Genomic DNA, 20,551 nt, shown 5'->3' on the forward strand with positions numbered 1-20,551 from the left:
GAGGGGTAATGAAATGAACGGGGCTTTTACTTATGTCAGGGTTTCTTCATTTTTTTGCCGGCCTCTGTTGTCGTAGGATGGGGTCTTGGGGCATTGTTACGGATAAAATGTACCATAGAAGCTGGAACGTAAGGGAATACCAACTTTAAAAAGTGTAGAATAAAATGAGCAACCCACGAGGAGGAGAGTAGTACAAAACTAACGCACACACGCAATCACACTCACCAGCAAATAATATGCTCGTTGAGGATACAAGTGAAAACGGTCGTTCAGCGACAGAGCTGCAACGTAACGGGACGGATCAAGTGCTGGATGTTGACAACAGGCAGGCCAAATGCTGCATCCAGTCATGTTTCCCATTCAGAGAGCATTCAACATCCACTGACTAATCGATGGGCAATGGCAATTGGTCGTCTGACTCTGACCGTCATCTGCGCCCTTTTTTTGTTGTGAAACAGAGCTGGGCACGCTGGTGATCCTTATCATAGATCATTGTCGAAGACTGTAGAACCTTGAAAGACAACTATTGAATGAGAGTGCGCTATGATTGCAGGGCGTTGCATTACATTTTACTTTAAAGTATATTTGCGAAAATTAAAGCGAATTTTGTTTGAAGTTAATTGTTTTCAAGTAATTTAAAATGTAGAAAACCTTTTATAGAAATAATTAATGCAACAATCATTGAGTAAGAAATGTTTTTCTAGTGTAACGAGCCGCTCTCCGGGTGGAACCTTCCATCTCCCCAGGTGTAGATGGACTATACCCCCAGCCGTAGGTCGCCATCGCCAAGTTGCATTGGTCTCGCTGCTCCGTGTAACTTCCGGCCTGAGGTAGCCTTATCCCACACCCGCTTGGGGATTACAGAGACCATCGCATCACTGTAGACCAACAACAAAATGTTCGACCTCCGTATCTTACCTGTGACGCGACCACGCTACCGGTCAGCGGGTTGATGGTCGCCATCGTTCTTCTCTCCGCCGTTCGTTTTCGGACGCGTAGCTAAGGGCAGTCACGTCTGTGATGGTCCAGGCAGCCGCAGCTGAAGCATCCAACTCGCCCAACGGTTCGTAGAGCCGTTCGCTGCAATTGCTGGACTTGCCTAACTAGGTTCTTCATTTCTCAGAGCCACAGACCCTCCAAATGCTGCATGACATCGTCCTTCGCTTGTTTCATAACGCCATTGTGCGGTTGTCGTCGCTCCTGAAAATGCTTTTCCTCCTTTCTCACTTTGTCGGCCAGCTTGCTTGCTTCGGCGAAGGTAAGCGGTTCCTGCACTCGAATGTTACTTCCCTCGACGCTACCCCACCGGCAAAAAGCGCCACCAAGTCGCTTTCTGATACATCTGTCCTGCGTCCCAACTTCGCCAGCTCTTCGACGCACTGTTTGATGATTTGGCTTTCACGTTGAAGCAGGGCGTGGATGCGCTCGATGAGCTACACAGATGACTTCTCCGGGCAGTAGGTGTCCAACAGCCCCCTCTTCAGCTCCTCCAAGGAGTTCTCCCGTGCTTGTCCGACCAGGTAGAGCTCGCGGCGTACAGGATCACTCAACAAGTACCGCCCGACGACGCCATAGTTCGATGTCGGTACACCGCTAGCGCAGAAAAAGTCTTCGAGCTTCTCCAGAGACTCCGTAGGGTCCATTTCCGGACAAAAGGCCGGAGGCGGGAAAAAAGAGGCGCCGCTTGTACTCACTTGTACGGCTCCCCGGACAGGCCCTCAATGTAACGAGCCGCTCTCTCAGGGGGGATCGTGCGTCGCCCCCAACCGGGCTGCTATCACAGTCATCGCTAGGCGACGACGCTGTCACCGTTTCCCCAGTTCGTGCTTTGCCGGTAACATTCTCGCATCCACATACAGATTAAGAGTACAATATTTATTAACAAATACGAACAAAGACCGCCACTGACCTGCTACCGTAAATGTCAAGAACCAACCACCACTACGCTTCTCTAGATGCCAACAACCGAACTACCGTAACCCTTTCCCGATCTTCAAGTATCCATTTGTTTACGGTAGCTTCATTATTCTTCTTCCTCTTCGTCGTCTGGACAAATACAGTTCTAATGCGTAGGTCAAAGTCCGCTACAAAAGCAACTACTAATAAGACATAAGAATTAGATGGAGCGAAAACATGAGCCTTCGAAGACATTGTGTAACGGTTACTGTTGCGTTAAGAATTAAAGTCGAGATCGAAAGGAAGAAATAACGTAGACGCCAATTCAAGAATGATAATTGCGTTGGCCGATTTAAATACTTTTCTAATTTCAAGCTGACTGTTCTCTGAAAATCTTTCCTGATAGCAATCAAAGAATTTTACTTTTAACTTCAGAAACTTTTTACCTCTTTTGTCAGTGTGTAACGGACCGCTGCCTCGAGCAGGCTCGTCCGCTTCTTCCACCCTGTTATCGGCGTGTCCATCGCTATTTGGCGTCGGGCCGGTATTGACCGGCGCATTCCCCTTCCTTCCTGTCTCGCGCTTTCCTGATGGCATTGCGACAATAAAACAACAAACAATGGGTATATACTTTATTGAACGATCAGAAACAAAGATCAACGACGATGTAACCACGAACACACCTCTGGCAACTTGCCAACCCCTGACGTAAAAAACTACTACCGTACTCCGCTTCCGATCTTCATGTCTTATTCTTCATACGGTAGCTTCAGTTTTCTTCCTCTTCATTTTCTGCAGGATAAATCTCATTAGCTCGGTCCGTGTCCGCTGCAGCAATTTGCAATTCAACTAAAGTCAGAGGTCCCAATCGGCGATTGGATTCTGGGTGTCTGCAATTTTCCAAGAAACGTCTGCAATAAGCAGTGACGCGTATCAACTTTTCGAAATATTTAAATCTTTGTGGAGTTAATTTGATATCTTCTTCTACGTTGACCAAAACTGTTACAGATGGTGGGTAGTATTCATCGATTTTGAGATTGATCGATGGATAATCTTTGCTTTCAAAATTGCGATCTTTATCTTCCATGAGCCACGGAGGCCCATGCCACCAAACAGGTTGTGAAGCCAATTGTTTCACAGTCGATCCACGGCTTAAGAAATCTGCAGGATTATTCTTAGTGGAACAATATCTCCATAGAACTGGACTAGTCAACTGCCGTATGACTTCAACTCTATTTTGTATGAAGGGTTTCAGCTTTTGTGTGGAATTCTTTATCCAACACAAAGTGATTTCACTATCACTCCAACAGATGAGTTCATCCACTCTGATTCTGAGATTGTTTTTGACGAATGCAATAAGCTTGGCTGCGGCAAATGCTGCCATCAGCTCAAGTCGCGGTAGAGTGACTTGTTTCAGAGGGGCTACCTTAGCTTTTTGCTAACACCAAATTTACAGTTCTTTTTCCATTCTTATCTATTGCAACCAGGTAGACTGCTGTTCCATACGCTAATTTCGAAGCGTCGCCAAAAACATGTAACTCAAGGCGTCTTATTTCTTTACGCATGAAGGGTATGAGACAACGTCGTATTCAGATTTCGGGGATGTCCATCAGCTCCATCTTCCATTTTTTCCACTCTTGATGTAAATTATCTGGTAATTTCTCATCCCAATCAACTCTTTGTTGCCATAATCTTTGGAATAGAATTTTTGCTCTAATGAGATACGGGGACAAGTAACCAAGTGGATCGTACATCTTCGCTGTGATGCTGATTAGCTGGCGTTTGGTGTCAAGCGTATTTGGATCTACGTTCGACGGTATCGTATAAGAAAGTTCATCCCTTTCTGCATTCCATGTTATTCCAAAGGCTTTCAACATTGGGTTGCTGCTTTCATCTGTTACGCCTTCAAATGGTACGTCCGCTAGAACTTCATTGTGATTACTAGCCCACTTTGTGAGGAGAAATCCGCCGAGTTTCATCATTTTCCTCAATTGCGCCACCATCTCGATAGCTGATTCTTCTTCATCCACCGAAAACAACAGATCATCAACATACATATTCTCAAGAACTTCGTTCACGGCTTCAGGAAATTTGTGTTGATATTTCTTTACATGATGTCGAATGACGCAGATAGCTAAGAATGGTGAACACGATAGTCCAAAACACAACCTTTTAAAGCGATAAATGCGAGGTGCTTCTTGAACATCGCGGCTTCTCCACAAAAATCGGCAGACATCTCTATCTTGTTCATTCAAGCCAATTTGTAGAAACATCTTAGAGATGTCAGCCTGGAGTGCTATACGAAATCGCCGAAATCGTAACAGTGCTTTGACCAGATCGTTCTGTAACGCTGGTCCTACGTCTATATGTTGGTTAAGGGTAACACCTCCGTACTGCGCCGAACCGTCAAATACAATTCGGCATTTAGTGGTGGTCTTATCTATGGTGGCCGGCGCCCAGGTAGACCCCATGTGAGGGCAGGGTTAAACATGGGTCAGCAAACAATAAGCTTCTTGCGTAAACAAGACGTGCGGCGGGTTATCAGACGACCTAAGGGGCGGCTGTCGCAATGGAGATAAAGTGAGATGAAAAATAATTTTCTTTGCTTTCACTTCTTTTGTTTGGTGAAATGATTTCAAAATCCAACAGATCCTTTTTGATCTGGAATGTTCAACATGTGGTTATCATCGTAATGCAACAATTACAACTTGAATGTTTAGTCAACCCAGTTTCAGCTGCTTCAGATTCACTCTGCTGTGGACATCGCATTGCTTGATGTCAGCATCTGTGCGCCATGTGTGTGTGATTTGTAATCTTTTGTCAACACATGGAAATCACAAGTTAATCTTCAATTGTTGATAAAATGAAAAATAAAACTAAATGTTGCAAAAGGGATTTAAAACGGAATTCAAAAAGGGTTGTTTCATTTTCGCTTGGTCTTACATTTTTGAGTCCTGTGCTTTGCGTTCGAGAGTTCTTACTGATGGAAGGAAGAAATGAAATCCAGTTTGTATCCACCCAAAGGAGACAACAGAAATTATTATACAGAGGATGGTGTTACACCTTGAAGCGCACAAATCGCAATGACAAATGTTGGATATGCACATCAGTAAATAGAATTATTTTAATATAGCACGTTGAAATTGTTGTGTAATATCACGAGCAAGCCATTTCGTTTCAAATTTAGGGAATGAGAGGTTGCCGTGTATACTTATCTTGATGCCACCCAAGTAATACGAATCTGTGGGCATGCAGATGGCTGCAGAATAGACCCGCATACATTCTACCATCAACAGCTGCTGAATGAATTGAAACGGCTGGCTGCAGGGTATCTGAGGCCAGTAAAAGAGATATATGATGAGCTTGCAAGCAGTCTCTTCCAGCTTAGATGCTGCCGCATATTTTCCGTCGTTGGACCAGGCCCCGAACACAATGTACTACAGCCGTGCCTGGAGATATCCACGACTTCCGGTCAGACGGCAGGTTTTGTGGCTTACTGCTGAACAAACAACAACAAATGTAATTATCAAATAATTTAATGTATCATTTGCCGGCTAATGATATGTTATTGATTTTTGCCACCGAGGCTGGTGTGAGGCTGCTGGTGCGGAGATGGGACCTTGAAGATTGTCTTATCCTGGTACCAGCAGTCATTTACCCTGGACATTGAATTCTTTAATGTCAGCATTAGTGCGCCATTTGTACGTGATTAATTTGACCACTATTGCAAACTAATTGTTAGTGAAATCAAAGGTGAAATTTTCATAAACAACTATCATTCAATGATAGTAATTACGGAATAACTAATGAAATTGCACCACTATTCATTGGATAACTAGTGTTCAACGTCGAATTGCCTATCAGTGAATGAACAGCCAATGAAAAAAAGTCAACAAGCTGGTCAAAAAGAGCTGCAGTGTCCATTTCCAGTGTAAACCACGGCCACAGTCGCGCGCGGCGCACTGATGAAATACTTCGCAAATTCGTCCATGGTAAATTGCAAACTGTTGATAAAAGGCGAAAACTTTGCTAACCGTCAACATTTAGCAATCAAATTTGTAAACTGTAGACAATTAGTAATTTTCTACATTTCACGCAACATATCAAAACCGAGTTTATTCTCAAACAGGGAGACTCAGAAATTTCATGATGCTGCGATTCATGACAGACAGTAGAAGCAACATGTTAAGGATAAATGGTTTTTGTGGTAGCCGGATTCTCCTGGCTGTTCTGCAGTTCTATGTTTCAAATTGCTTGCAGCCAATTTTCTCTCCCTTGCCTATTGTCAGATGGCAAGATCATGTGCATCAGTAGATCATAATTCAATACAGAGGGTGCCACCATCACACCACTTTTGAACAGGCTGTACCGCTTTTGTCAAAAAATGCGTGGAACATACATCTCTTGCATACTGCAATTACATTCTAGCATTCCGGGAAATTTTTGAAAAGTGCAATGCATATCATAGAAAATTCATTTCAAGAATTTTACACTTACAATAGCACTTTATCATACATATTACATACATATAATATTAAAATGGACACACGGCAACAAGTTACCTAATGATGCCAATAGATGAGCATAAATGCTAATAAAATTCACAAAACACTTATTTTTGGTGCAAAAGCATGTCACTATATGGACACGAAAAATCGATATAGTGGTGGCTTACTAACAATGCAAAACATTGTTTTCGACCATCTGTTTGGAACAATAAGTATTTCCACAGACAAATAAACAGCTTGTTTCATTCGTACATGCTTTTATACAACAGAAATATGACAGTTATGCTCAGCTGCAATCAGATGATTAACAGTTTGTTAGTCTTTTCGTATATTTTCTTATAAACCCATTGTAAAGAACAAAAGCTGATGGATTTTATTCAAAATCGGCAGATAGCGGTACTGCACGCTACTATAAAGCTAAAAACGAAAGTTATTTTTTAAAATTTTATCTTAATAAAATAAAAGAAATCACAACGTAAGACTACTACTGGCAACAGTATAACGAAGATGGCCTAAGCAAGTATCAACTGACAAATTATTATATATGTAAAAATAAAATAAACATAAATAAATAGAAAAAAGTGCCATTCAGTTGCGTTAACAAAAAATCGAGAAAACAAGATCATATATGCTGAAAAAGCCATTGTCACTATATTAGCTAATAGACTTTACTATATAGGTATGACTAAAAAAGGCGAATACTTCAATTTACGTGTTTTTTTGACTCCACTAGGTAAAAAAAACGTAAAAATGAAAAGTAAATAACTGCTGGATAGCGTTCGAAAGAAAAATCAAGAAGAAACTACAAGCCGTGTCAAAATTTACCAGACTTTAGCCATCTGAGGGTTGTTAATACAGCAACGTTGTGTATTGTGTTTTTCCATGTTACTTGCTCTGGGTAGTAAGCAATTATGTCACTTTTGACACTGTTTAAATTTACGCATTCAAAACGTATTTTATTCAACTCAACAGCTGCAACTCATATCAATTATGTTATTTCTGCATAGCCATCATTGTTTAATGCACACTTACTCTCTTCTGTTTATAACTTTTGGTAAATTACTAGTTATTTGTAACCGTGACTAGCAATTTGTTACGAGTGCATATTCGTAAATTCGTACTTCAAATATTCATAATTTGCATCCATTATTTTCACTTTCACTGACCGTAAAAGCACAAATACTATTGCTGCACTAAAAATATGAATTATTCTATATTGTAAACACGTTCACATGTACATCTGACTAGAAACAATACTTTTATAAACATGTAAATATAAATAAGGTAGAAACTATTGTTCAAGCACCAACTGACTAATATACTGCATCAAAATACATAAACAAATCATCATTTTCTTATTATAAATGCATCTATTATAGTGGATGTCGTTGTTACTGCAAGAAACATTGATCTGAGCATGCATAAACTGGAATTTCTCTTATTAATTTCCATTCTACAGGTAAAAATGTTTGCAAAAAACAACATTCAGCAAAATTGTTCACTGATGAAAATATAGATTTTTGTGAATGCATATTGGCATTGTGGAATGCAGGATCAGCACGAACTCCATGATGCTGTTTACAAAGAAGAATATAACACTTTGCCTGCGGCAGAGGCTTCCTGGCTTGTGACGGTCGAAGCTAACAACCGAGCATGCATGGGATATTTGGTAGGGAAGCGTGTCATGCCTGGATTAACAGTGGATGTTGTCCTGTCAAGCAAAGATTGTGTGGGCTCGTATGAATAATTTTTTCTTACAAAGCATGCGATGAAAATATTATTTCTTTAGAACGAGCTATAAAAAAATAAAAATTCGCAATCCACGTAAAACTAAGGACAATCCAGGTGTAATAAAAGTAAAAAGTGTGAAGAGTCACCCACTTGTGAAGGGTGTAGTAATGTTAAAATTAAAAAAACCATTGCTTATCAGTGGCTGGCTTCCAATTTGTGTTTATCAACTGAAACGAATGAAACACCATTGCGCAGTCATGACATCAACGGTAGAAAAAGGTATATTAAATGCTCTTTTTTATTTGATTTTTTTAATTTGCAGTTAACACAGATTTAAATGCATAAAAATATATAAATATTCAGTTGGCATTTATTTTTTATCAATTCAAAATAATCAATTAACTTGAGCTTTATTCATATTGCAATGTTTTGTTTGCATAATTGAAAATAAAAGTAAGCAGTATTAATTATCAAATTTATCAATTCCATAAAGCATACCTTTTGTTGAAAACAGGATAAATTGAGCACAATTTTGGTTTGTTTTAATGAATTGCTTATATTACAGGAAAAAATATAAAAGAAGTGAAGCTTCACAAACCGAAATTGGTCGACAGTGCAGAATGCAAAAAGGAAATTCCAGATTTTGATGAAAACACAGAATTTTGCGTTGATGGAGTGCCTTCTGGAAATGATGTAAAAAATTCTTGTTGCTGCTTTATTACTTTAAAATTTTAAATCCTGTAAAAAAAACTTTAACTTTAAAGAATGTTGCCGACGCGTACATTTGCGTGGAAGACAGAATATGGCAACTGTACGGTCTCAGGAAACAACAGTCTTCCAAATCTAAATATGCAGTTTTCTACGATGTACAGAAAACAGGCTTCGATTCAGTCGTAAGTCCGTATAATTATTGGCTGCATTATTATTTTCAGTTAATATTTTTCTGAAGGACGATTGGAATTGTGGAACAGCTGCAATTGATGATTTAAGAAAATTCAGAAATTCTGAACAAACTGATTATGTACCTATAGATGCTGCACCTTGGATGGTAGCAATATATGTTCAAGGTAAAAGTGGAGAATTTTGCACAGGAATGCTAGTCAACGGCAAAAAGCACACTTCCGATTCGAGAGAAGTCTACACAATGTCAAGTTGTGTATCAGAGTATATTTTTTAAATCTTTAAAAAGATAAAAATGTATATTATCGAAAATTCTCATTTGAAGAAAAGTAAAATCCAGTGATATTATGGTCAGTTACAAAACTGGACCGACGACTTATGCAAATATGAGTGTCGCATCCATTGAAAGATTTAATAACAAGCCTGCTGTAGTTTCATTGAAACTGAAGCATCCAATCATGATATCGCTCTATGCAAGACCGATATGTATGATCAAAGATGGGTATCATTTTAGCACATACAGTTGTGAATTATTATCTGTGACATACAGAGGTATTTTTTTTTGCATTTTTCCTTCAATTCTTATTTTACATTGTTCTCTCAGATGGAGATTTCAAAGCAAAAGCAAATAACTATGACAATTGGAATATGCATTACAAATGCTCAGATGCGTTCAGCGACAAGTATGTCGGAAGTGGTGATGTCTGTGCCAAAGATCTTGACAAAGATATTGACAGCGACCATACGGTATACTTTTTCATTTCGTAATAATTAAATTACACGCAAAAAAATTTTCTTTCACAAAATTTCATGTTTCACTATTACCATCTAAAATAGAAACTAAATTAAATATATCCTTGAAAGTTTTATCATTATTCTGAGCAAAACTTAGTTATTAAACATTAAAAAATATGTTTTAGAGTTCTGGCAGAATGATATTTTGCGGTGGAAAGGGAGATTATGAAGGCAGATTGTTTTTAGCTGGTGTTCAACATTTGAAACAAGGCAACCTCGGCACCTATACATTGATATAAACATCTAAATGCAAAATGTAGCTGATGTTGATTCGCTTTTTCGTAAACCAAACTAACTTTTATGCTAAAATTTTTATAACTTTGAAAAATTAAAAATCAACACATATAAGCGTTTTCAGCTGAAGTGAATTAATAATAATATAATAATACAAAATGACTACATACAATAAGAACATAATGATTTTGTAACAAAAAGATGATTCACTGGAGCTAAATAACAAAACAATTTTTATTGAATATCTTAGTAGGTAATTAGAAAAATAAATATTGCAGGTTTAATTTTAATTATGCAAAAGATACTGAACATTCTATTGGTCAATTTGAAATTCCTCATTCTTGCGGCAATCCACTAACAAGCAAATAAAATGCAGGAAAAATAAAAATTCAAATTAGTTGACTGAGCATAAATGTCATATCATTATGCAAAACTGAATACATTTTTTGCATATATTAAAATAATAAGAAAACAAAGAATGTTGTTACATGATCTGAAAAATGCTAAACTTGAATTTATTAACTCGTGCGCTGAAAAATAATTCAGAATGTTTAGTTTCCAAAATTGAGAATACTGTTGCACTGCTAGATGAAAATTAATAAGCATATATTGAAATGAAACAATCATATATTAATATTTATTGTTTAAATTTAGTGATAAATTTGATTTTAAGCATGGGTATATTTTTGAATGTACCTGATGTGACGCATACTTTGATATGAGGATGCGTGGTCCATTGGCATTGTAAACCAAATAAAGCTTAAAGCTTTAAATGTTAATAATTTCTGAAATAGCCGAACACATATTGAACAAATAATGTTTAATGGAATAATTAAATCTAAGGTTATTATGAACAAATAGCAAACAATATCAATTTGAGCAAAACTGAAATCTTTTATACAGTAGAGATTTTGAATAACGATTTTTTGCATGTGGAATTTCATACGGGACAATAAAGAAGAATAGAAATAGCATGACAAAACAATATTCATATATTTGAAAAATTCTAATGTCTTGTCTGATGCAAATTTGCATAGCATTAATCATATTTCATGAAAGAGTTAAACGCTTTAGAAAATGCTGAGGAATTGTTGCAGTTGGGCAGATGCATTCTCATCCATGTTATTTCAATTTTTGGCAAGCTTTGCACAACTTCTTGCAATTGTTTATATTCAGTTTAAATAATTTTTCTAGTAGTTCACAGTTAATGATTTAAGATATTTTTCTATTCATGTTGTCCTGCTTTATTTTTGGCAGAAATACAACAACTTCATAATTCAGAAATAGTTCATATGATTTCACAAATTTCTGAAATGTGTTTATTTGCTTATTTGAATTATTTCTTCAAAAAAGTGTGCTCTATGTTATTTATTTTAAGTGTCTGTTATTACATAATTTCATTTCGTTTCTCTTTCTCACTTTCTATTACTTTATTTATATCACTTTTGTATGCTAAAATTTATGTATTCAAAAGTGATGCTATTCAACTCAGCTGTTGCAACGCATATTAGTTATATTAATTATTTCTCAAAATCCTCGTTGTTTAAGGCGCATATGGTCTATTCTATTATTATGACTTTTGGTAAATTTCTGCTTTTTTATAATTGTAGTCAGTACTTAATCATAAGCTAATATTCATATCATATCATATCATACATCGGTCGTTCATAATTGTTGCCATTCTTCCTCACTGCAGGAGATTATAATTCTGTTGCTGCACTGAAAAGATAAGTTTATTCTTCAACTTACTCCTCCATGAATTTCATTTTTTGTAAATTTTAAAATACTTTCGATATTATTTGGTTTCCAAAGCAATTTTTAATTTTAATTTTTATATTTCTGTTGGTGGTGCTGCTTCTGAGATCGAGCATCTGCTGAATTAACCTTTGCAAATTTAATCACTGTGCTTTTCCTGTGATTGTCATTTTTCAACGCTGTTTTAGCTTCAATATAATTGTGGCATTTTGTTCTTCCTCGTGGTTCATAACTCTAATGCTTGTTATTATATTTGTCCATTTTAATAATACAGAAGCAATGTATATGTAAGATTTATTAAGCAAAATGCATTTAAACATATCAGTTATCATAAAGCATAAAAGCTTTTTACATAAGTTTCTGATTCAATAAACAAGTTTTCCCATGTACATCTGACTAGAAATAATACTCTTATAAGCAGGTAAATATAAATAAGGTAGCGACTATTGTTCAATCTGAAACCAACTTTTGTGTCACTGGAATAAAATACATAAACAAATCATCATTTTCTTATCATAAATGCATCTATTATAGTGGATGTCGTTGTTATTGCAAGAAACATTGATCTGAGCATGCATAAACTGGAATTTCTCTTATTAATTTCCATTCTACAGGTAAGCACTTTCGTAAAAAAACACTATTAAACAAAATTGTTCACTGAGGAAACTATAGATTTCTGTCAATGCAAATTGGGATTGCGGGAACCAGCATCAGCGAAAACTCGAAGCTACTGTTTCCAATGGCGAATATAATACTTTGCCTGCGGAAGAGGCTTCTTGGGTTGTGACGGTCGAAGCTGACAACCGAGTATGTATCGGTTATTTGGTAGGGAAGCGTGCCATGCCTGAACCAACAGTGGATGTTGTCCTGTCAAGCAAAGATTGTGTGGGCTCGTATGAGTAAATTCTTCTTCCAAAGCATGCCACGAAAATCTTATTTCTTTAGAGCGAACTACAAAAATATCAAAATTCGCAATCCACGTAAAAGTAACATCAATCCAGGTGTAGTAAAAGTAAAAAGTGTGAAGAGTCACCCACTTGTGAAGGGTGTAGTAATGTTAAAATTAAAAAAACCATTGCTTATCAGTGGCTGGCTTCCAATTTGTGTTTATCACATGAGACGAAGGAAAGATGATTGCGCAGTCATGACATCAACTGTAGAAAAAGGTATATTAAATCTCCTTTCGTCTTTGATTTTTTGTATTTGAAGTCGATTATTACACAAATTTAAATACATAAAAAATATATAAATATTCAGTTGGCATTTATTTTTCATCTATTAAAAATTATCAGTTTACTTGAACTTTATTTATATTGCAATGTTTTGTTTGCATAATTGAAAATAAAAGTAAGCAGTATTAATTATCAATTCCATAAAGCATACCTTTTGTTGAAAACAGGATAAATTGAGCCCAGTTTTGGTTTGTTTTAATGAATTGCTTATATTATAGGAAAAAATATAAAAGAGGTGAAGCTTCACAAACCGATATTTGTCGACAGTGCAGAATGCAAAAAGGAAATTCCAGATTTTGATGAAAACACGGAATTTTGCGTTGATGGTGTGCCTTCTGGAAATGATGTAAAAATTTCTTGTTGCTGATTGATTAATTTAAAAATTTTAAATCCTGTGAAAGCACTTTGATTTTAAAGAATGTTGCCGATGGATTCATCTGTGCGGTTGATAGAATATGGCAACTGTATGGTCTCAGGAAACAACTGTCTTCTAGCTCTAAATATGCAGTTTTTTACGATGTGCAGAAGACAGGTTTCGATACAGTCGTAAGTTCTTATGATTATTGGTAGTGCTATTATTTGCAATTAATATTTTTCTGAAGGATAATAAAGACTGTGGAACTGCTGCCATTGATGATTTGAGAAAATACAGAAAATACGGAGAAAATGATTATGTACCTATAGATGCTGCACCTTGGATGGTAGCGATATACGTTCAAGGTAAAAGTGGAGAATTTTGCACAGGAATGCTAGTCAACGGCAAAAAGCACACTTCCGATTCGAGAGAAGTCTACACAATGTCAAGTTGTGTATCAAAGTATATTTTTTTAATCTTGAAAAAGAAAAATTTATATTATCGAAAATTCTCATTTGAAGAAAAGTAAAATCCAGTGATATTATGGTCAGTTACAAAACTGGACCGACGACTTATGCAAATATGAGTGTCGCATCAATTGAAAGATTTAATGACAAGCCTGCTGTAGTTTTATTGAAACTGAAAAAACCGATTTCGACATCACTCTTTGCAAGATCAATATGTTTGGACAAAGATCAGTATGTTTTCAGCCCATCAAGTTGCAACTTATTATCCGTAACATACAAAAGTATCGTTGTTGTTTTATATTTTTTCTTCAGTTCTTACTTTACATTTTTCTCTCAGATGGAGATTTCAAAGTGAAAACAAGCTTCTATGACAGTTTTAATACGCATGACCAATGCTCAGGTGAGTTCGGCAACAAGTATGTTGGCAGTGGTGATCTCTGTGCCAAAGATTCTGAGAAAGATGCTAACAACAACCATGCCGTAAGCTTTTACATTTCGCGGTTATTTAATTTATACGTTGAAAATTTTTCATTTTTCCAAAATTTCACGTTTCACCGTTACCATCGAATAAACTTTAAACTGAATTATATGGAATCTCAAGACTATTACCATTAATCAAGTCAACTTTATCATTCTTAAACATTTAAAAAAATATGTTTCAGAGTTCTGGCAATATGATTGTTTGCGCTGGAAAGAGGATTTATGAAGGCAGATGGTTATTAGCTGGTGTCCAACATTTGAAAAAAGGCAACCTCGGCACTTATACACTGATGTAAATATCGAAATGCAAAATGTAACTGATGGTGATTCGCTTTTTTGTAAATCTGCAAATTAATTTGCATGTCAAAATATTTCATAATGTTTATAAATTCAAAGTAAACATAGACAGACATTTTCAGCTAAAGTAAATCAGTTGTGTACAAAATAACTATATACAATGAGAAAATAATAATTTTGTAACCAAAAGATAATTCACTGAAACCAAATAACATTTATTTTTTGTTAAATATCCTAATGAAAAATTAAAAAGAAACAATATGCTTAATTTTAATTATTATTATGTGGAATGTATTGAACATTTTCTCATTGGTCAATTTGGAATTTTTCATTTCTACGGCGAACGTACGGCCAGACAATATACAACCCACCGCCAACTCCAAACAAAACGTACATGGCTGCACGAAATAATGGATTTTTAAAAGGTCTCCGACCAGCAGGCACACGATGCAACATCTGAACTTGAAAAATTATACATTTAAAAGGCTAAATTGAAAACATCAAGTTAATAGTCGCATTGATAAAACAACAAATTTATAATAAAATTGCACAAGTAATCGATCAAACGTTTATGACAAAACAATCAATTTAAAGTAAAACATTTATTATATAAAACTTCTTAAAATAAAACTGCTAGATGGGAAAGGTACAGCAATTGCAAACTGCCGTGCGACAAGCAACAAAATCATTTCAAATTGCACATTGCATACGGCATATTTTTAAATTTTTTCACAATCTGAAGCAAATGCAATAAATTTATTAGCATAAAATTTTCAAATGAACACTTTTTAATGTTAAAATATATTCAATTCACCAATACCTTTTTCATAGCAGTAGAAATACCTGCCTTTTCAAAAGTGCCCAAATCCATCCATTGCACCAGACAGTTCGATTCACTGCCCGCAGCCTTTGAACGCAACTGCCTCACTTTGCAACAGCTAATATGATACGTGCAATCGATATGTGAAAATTTATGAAATATCTACAACAGTTGCCAAATTAATGAAATAAAAGAATAATGGAATAAATTTAATAAATGCTTCTTACTGTTCCACAGAAATTCAAAGTACCAATCATTTTTAATTTGAATTTTTTCTCTACCGACTCGGGCAAATGTTTTTCCACAATTACTCCGTCAATTACAAGAATTTCCCAGAGACCACTTAATAACCCTAAATAAACATTTGCAATATCATACTGTTTTTTTTATTATAAAAGCAATCTACCCGAATCGAGCCTTTTGATGCATAAAAATTTATTATCTATACTGCGCGACATAAATATAACCGTTTTGTTTTCCTTCTTGGATGGTTTCCTCACTTTACGACCAGGATAATTCTGCACTCCAAGCCTTGATTTCAAAATAAAAAACATAAATTATCACTAAATAAAAGCAATACAGTACTCATTTTGCCATGGTGAAGAGTGCGGTAAGCATAAAAAACATTTCGGATCTAAATGTCGCATTATTACTTTTTTCTGTGTAAAGATTAAATTAAAAAATAATTACCATCTTCAATATCTGCCAATGGAGCATTTCCATCCTGTACCTGAAGTACATGCAAGTGAACAATGTTAAACTTTCATCTATCTTTATTACTTTTTTATAAGCATTGCAAAAAATATTAATAGGACAGTTACTGCAGTCAGGATTTTTCGGCGTGCAAATTAACGATCCAATTTCCATTAATGCTTGATTAAAATCTCCTGGACGATCTGAGCATATTGCATTATCAGCAATCTTCCTGCACAGAAGTGTAAAGAACTATTCAAATACATTGCATTGTTTACCATAAATGATCCTTCACAATTCTGCTTGTTGGATTTTCACCAACACAAAGCATACGCGACAACACGCGTTGAATATTACCATCGACGGTAGCTTTTCTCTTAAATGAAACAAGTAAAATATAATTCAGAAATAAAAATTAATTTTTTACAAAAGTATTAATTACAGTTAGTTATCGAAGAGATCGTAGAAAAATTGAACTCAAAAATCAATAGACAAATGCGTACCTCGCCAAATGCAATTGATGAAATTGCACATGCAGTATAACGACCAACGCCTGGCAGCTTTTCCAACTCTTCGGCAGTTTGTGGTATTTTTCCATTTTTTGATAGGCGAATCTAAAAAAAATTATTCTAAATATGTTCTCATAACAAACAATCATAAGAGCTACATTTATTACTATTTTTGCTGCTTCGTACAAATTCTTAGCGCGGGAATAGTAACCCAAGCCGGACCAAATTTTATTCACTTCTTCTAAAGACGTCTCAGTCAAATCAACAACACTCGGCCATTTCTTAAATGTGAAAAATAAAAAACTCTCTCTTAAATTATTTTGAGATAAGCATTTACTTCAATCCAACGTTCAAAGTAATCTTTAACAGTGGCCACTTGTGTTTGCTGACACATAATTTCTGAAACCCAAACATAATATGCTTTGGTGTTTCGATCCAAAGTTGGGTTCTGAATAGCTATCATCAGAAACTTTTCGTGAAATTTGGCTTTGAGTTACCTTTACTAAACAGCGCCATGGTAATGACCGACAGTTGCATTCATACCAAGAAAGCAAAATATTGCGAAAATTAGGTATCACTTTTTCATCAAAAAAGTGAATTTTGCAGATATTCATCTCTTCCTTTGCTATTTTCATTTTATTAGCTTCTAATTTAATGTTCGCGCATTTGCAAAATTTGCTTGATTTTACTTCTTCGGGTGGTTTTTTCTCAAAGACAAATTAAAATTTAAACAAATTTGTCTTACTGTGCTTTAAAAATAATGAAGTATTTTTATTATTTAACAGTTATACAAATTTTAGTCAGCATTTTTTCATGTGGTAAATCGGATACTTTACACCCTTTATATGAAAACTGAATAATTATATTGTATTTATTGAGCGAAATCATAACTGTTATAAAGCTGGTTGTTTTCATTAATGATGTTGCAGATTCCAACTGAAGATAAAACCTGAGCGTCAATAATCGACAGTATGACGAGATATTTTTAGAAGAAAGTAACCCGATATAGCTGACCATAGTTGTTGTCTGGAAGCAATCCGATATCGCTGACCATTTGCTACTGTCTAGAAGCAGCCTGATATAGCTGACCAGTTGTTATTGTCTAGAACCAACCCGATATAGTTGACCTAATTGTTGTTGTAGTTGTTTTTCTTTCGTGTGTGTACCATATATATATATATATAGTTGTTAGTTAGTTAGTAAGCGAGTTAGTGAACGAGTTGGTTGATCTCTAGTCGAATAAAGCGTTGGTGTTCTTTTCGAGATTGTTTTGGTCTTTATATTCGAAAGACGGGAAGGAATACCGGAGAAAACGTGACTGGAATCATCAGAGATAATAGGTAAGTCGTTGGAACTTACGACGCGGGTCCAAAAGGGGGAACCGTACATCGAAGATAGAACTCAGTGGTTCAAATAGTCGAACCGCGGGTTCATTATACAGTCCACTGGAACTTGATTATCGTTATCGAAGAGGAAGATCCAATACAAATGAAATGGGCAAAAACAAACTTAAAAACTGAAAATTTTCTCAATTATCTTATCAATTTTTTTCAGCTTCTAAAGTTAAAAATAAACTTTAAAGCTGCTATGAATATGTATTTTACAGTATGTATTTCAATAAGAGACTAAATTGTTGATTGTTGATTTTAATTCAGGACAAGAAATTTGTTTCTTGAAATTCAGGCAAAAATGTTTTCTTGAAAATCAATTTATAGTATGCTTCATTTGCTTTTATCAGTTTGATAAATTTCCCAAACCTTTCTGAAAAAGAGGTAAGCAGGAGAATATTGTTGAATTGTATGAATTAATTCTCTTATATATAATAGTGCAGTACCATAAATTTTGAAAATATTTTTGCCAACGTTTTATCCATGGCCGAGGGTTTTGAACTTGTCAGCAATGATGGTGTGGCATTTAAAGCGGATTGGTTAGTAGTGAAACAATCGAACACTTTAAAAACAATGCTTGAGTGTAGGTAATTTTGCATTACCATTTAACATAATTGAAGTAGTTATTTCAGCATTTGGCATTGACAAGAACAGCGAAAATTTGGAATCCATTCCCTTGCCAAAAATAAATTCCAAAGTTTTGGGAAAGGTTTTTATACTGAAGTTGTAAAATCATTAAAAAAAACTTTGTTTTCCAATTACAGATATTACAGTACTGTAATCATCACAGAAATGATCCTCCATATGATGAAACAAAACCATTTTTACCAGATTTTATCACCAACTGGGACGCTGAATTTTTTAACGTCGATACAACATTTTTAATATTACTAGCAGAGGTAATCATTATGCTGAGTTTCAATTTTGCAAATATAAACTTTTCTTGCGCATAACGCATGCAAATTTTTATGCAACTTAACATATTGTCCAAGTTTTAGCTGTAATTTCACTCTAATTTTGAAATAATAATTTCACAGTATAATAATTCATAATAAAAAATTATTATTGATTTCAACTGAAATACATGTGTTTCAAGCTGATTTAATTTAAACTATACTAAACTAAGTTTATATTTTAGGCAGCAAATTATTTAGATATTAAATCACTGTCAGATGCTTTATCTTACATTTTGATAAGCATAATGAAAGGTAGATCGAGAGACTTTGTTCTACGTGCTCTTAGTGCTGCATCGAACAACATATTTAAAAGACAATCAGAAGCAATGGAACAGACTGTTTATTTTTTAAGCATAATATGATATTTTTTAATTTGTTTAGATTCTTGCTGGAAACTCAACCTAAACTCACCGCAGAGCTCACTGAAAAGTAAATTTAGCAGTGCTGAATATTTTTTACCTTTATATTGCAATGTTTACAATAATACTTTAGTGGTAAGCCATTTTAATTCACGCTTATTTTTCAATACAGATTTCATAAAGAATAATTATTTCAAAATTATAGGGATCAGTGTGTGCGATACTCAAATAGCTGCATTTGATCAAATGTGCTAAGCATGAATCTCGCCTTTTTTTAAACTCAATTATTATACACAAAATGAAAATTTTCAACTCTTTTTAAGTAAAACGTATGCTTTAAAAATATGTTTTATTGTCAAGCAGGCTAGTTTTTGCAATGCAAAATGGATTATTATAAATAAATTTATAAGGTGTTTTGTAAAATTGTTTTATGAGAAGGTAATTTTTAAAAATACAATTACATGAGCAAATATGTAAATTTTTATTTTGAGGTCATGTTTTTTGCATCAGCATATTTTTTACTTCGAAAGATTATGTTTTTAAAGGATTTCGGTCTTAATATCAGCAAGAGCATAAAAATGCTTACAGGATGATTGTTTAAAACTGTTAACTTCATTCATCATTAAACTTTGTCGAATGAATGGTTTGTTCATTGAAAATGACCGTTATTATTAAGTTTTCTTAAAGTTATTTTTATTAAAAGTTTTATTAATTAAAAGTTAAGAAAACGCTCATGTGTGATTCAAAATTTCTAATGAATTAAAAACATGCTACTAAACTGGCAATTACATTAATGTTAATCAAAGCGATTTACAGTATCAAAAACTTCTTACATTGTGTTTTTCAAGGATGAAATATTGCTATGCAAACAGATTTGAGCAGAATAGTGTCCTGCATAAATAGTTTCTGTTTACAGCTTTGTTCACAAGTCGACTGTCGAACTTTTATACTCATGTATTTTCCAAAAATAATGTTGAAGTTTACCTAGATACAGTCCCTAGTTGTGATACAACGCATAAGCATATTTTGTTGATTGACATAGAATTTATTACGATACAGCTGTATTCTTATTGTTATTTGAGACCGTGGTTCGCATGCACTTGCTTACTGAATTTCTGTAGCAATTTCAAGCATCTACATTTTTTCTCAAAAAACTGTTAGCCACATTATGCATAT

At 34.9% G+C, this 20,551-nt stretch overlaps 7 protein-coding genes across 7 annotated transcripts; 3 read left to right on the plus strand and 4 right to left on the minus strand.

Moving 5' to 3' along the window:
- Positions 1 to 46: 46 nt before the first annotated feature.
- Positions 47 to 351, minus strand: Tsp_09867 (conserved hypothetical protein). Its single transcript, XM_003370605.1, has 2 exons — positions 226 to 351; positions 47 to 121 (listed from the first exon to the last, which is right to left on the minus strand). The coding sequence occupies exons 1-2, from the start codon at positions 349 to 351 to the stop codon at positions 47 to 49; spliced, it is 201 nt and encodes a 66-aa protein (XP_003370653.1).
- Positions 352 to 1,020: 669 nt separating this feature from the next.
- Tsp_09868 (hypothetical protein) lies at positions 1,021 to 1,407 on the plus strand. The gene is made up of 2 exons (XM_003370606.1): positions 1,021 to 1,063; positions 1,124 to 1,407. Exons 1-2 carry the CDS (start codon positions 1,021 to 1,023, stop codon positions 1,405 to 1,407), a joined length of 327 nt encoding a protein of 108 aa, XP_003370654.1.
- Positions 1,408 to 2,665: 1,258 nt separating this feature from the next.
- Tsp_09869 (hypothetical protein) lies at positions 2,666 to 4,367 on the minus strand. The gene is made up of 2 exons (XM_003370607.1): positions 3,573 to 4,367; positions 2,666 to 3,334 (listed from the first exon to the last, which is right to left on the minus strand). The coding sequence occupies exons 1-2, from the start codon at positions 4,365 to 4,367 to the stop codon at positions 2,666 to 2,668; spliced, it is 1,464 nt and encodes a 487-aa protein (XP_003370655.1).
- Positions 4,368 to 7,950: 3,583 nt separating this feature from the next.
- Tsp_09870 (putative transcription factor COE1) lies at positions 7,951 to 10,069 on the plus strand. The gene is made up of 8 exons (XM_003370608.1): positions 7,951 to 8,141; positions 8,194 to 8,414; positions 8,701 to 8,828; positions 8,900 to 9,028; positions 9,085 to 9,299; positions 9,361 to 9,587; positions 9,640 to 9,782; positions 9,956 to 10,069. Exons 1-8 carry the CDS (start codon positions 7,951 to 7,953, stop codon positions 10,067 to 10,069), a joined length of 1,368 nt encoding a protein of 455 aa, XP_003370656.1.
- Positions 10,070 to 12,546: 2,477 nt separating this feature from the next.
- On the minus strand, positions 12,547 to 13,682 carry Tsp_09871 (hypothetical protein). The gene is made up of 3 exons (XM_003370609.1): positions 13,568 to 13,682; positions 13,303 to 13,386; positions 12,547 to 12,770 (listed from the first exon to the last, which is right to left on the minus strand). The coding sequence occupies exons 1-3, from the start codon at positions 13,680 to 13,682 to the stop codon at positions 12,547 to 12,549; spliced, it is 423 nt and encodes a 140-aa protein (XP_003370657.1).
- A 910-nt stretch (positions 13,683 to 14,592) lies between these two features.
- On the minus strand, positions 14,593 to 17,726 carry Tsp_09872 (putative helix-hairpin-helix motif protein). Its single transcript, XM_003370610.1, has 13 exons — positions 17,673 to 17,726; positions 17,456 to 17,524; positions 17,170 to 17,379; positions 17,010 to 17,120; positions 16,840 to 16,953; positions 16,667 to 16,777; positions 16,442 to 16,539; positions 16,324 to 16,395; positions 15,877 to 16,001; positions 15,698 to 15,822; positions 15,471 to 15,632; positions 14,996 to 15,106; positions 14,593 to 14,697 (listed from the first exon to the last, which is right to left on the minus strand). Exons 1-13 carry the CDS (start codon positions 17,724 to 17,726, stop codon positions 14,593 to 14,595), a joined length of 1,467 nt encoding a protein of 488 aa, XP_003370658.1.
- Positions 17,727 to 18,543: 817 nt separating this feature from the next.
- On the plus strand, positions 18,544 to 19,630 carry Tsp_09873 (tetramerization domain protein, skp1 family). Its single transcript, XM_003370611.1, has 6 exons — positions 18,544 to 18,643; positions 18,693 to 18,769; positions 18,825 to 18,959; positions 19,199 to 19,268; positions 19,398 to 19,445; positions 19,581 to 19,630. Exons 1-6 carry the CDS (start codon positions 18,544 to 18,546, stop codon positions 19,628 to 19,630), a joined length of 480 nt encoding a protein of 159 aa, XP_003370659.1.
- Positions 19,631 to 20,551: the final 921 nt, after the last annotated feature.

The sequence above is a fragment of the Trichinella spiralis genome (genome assembly GCF_000181795.1).
Source record: "Trichinella spiralis strain ISS 195 chromosome Unknown Scfld610, whole genome shotgun sequence".
NCBI lineage: Eukaryota > Metazoa > Nematoda > Enoplea > Trichinellida > Trichinellidae > Trichinella > Trichinella spiralis.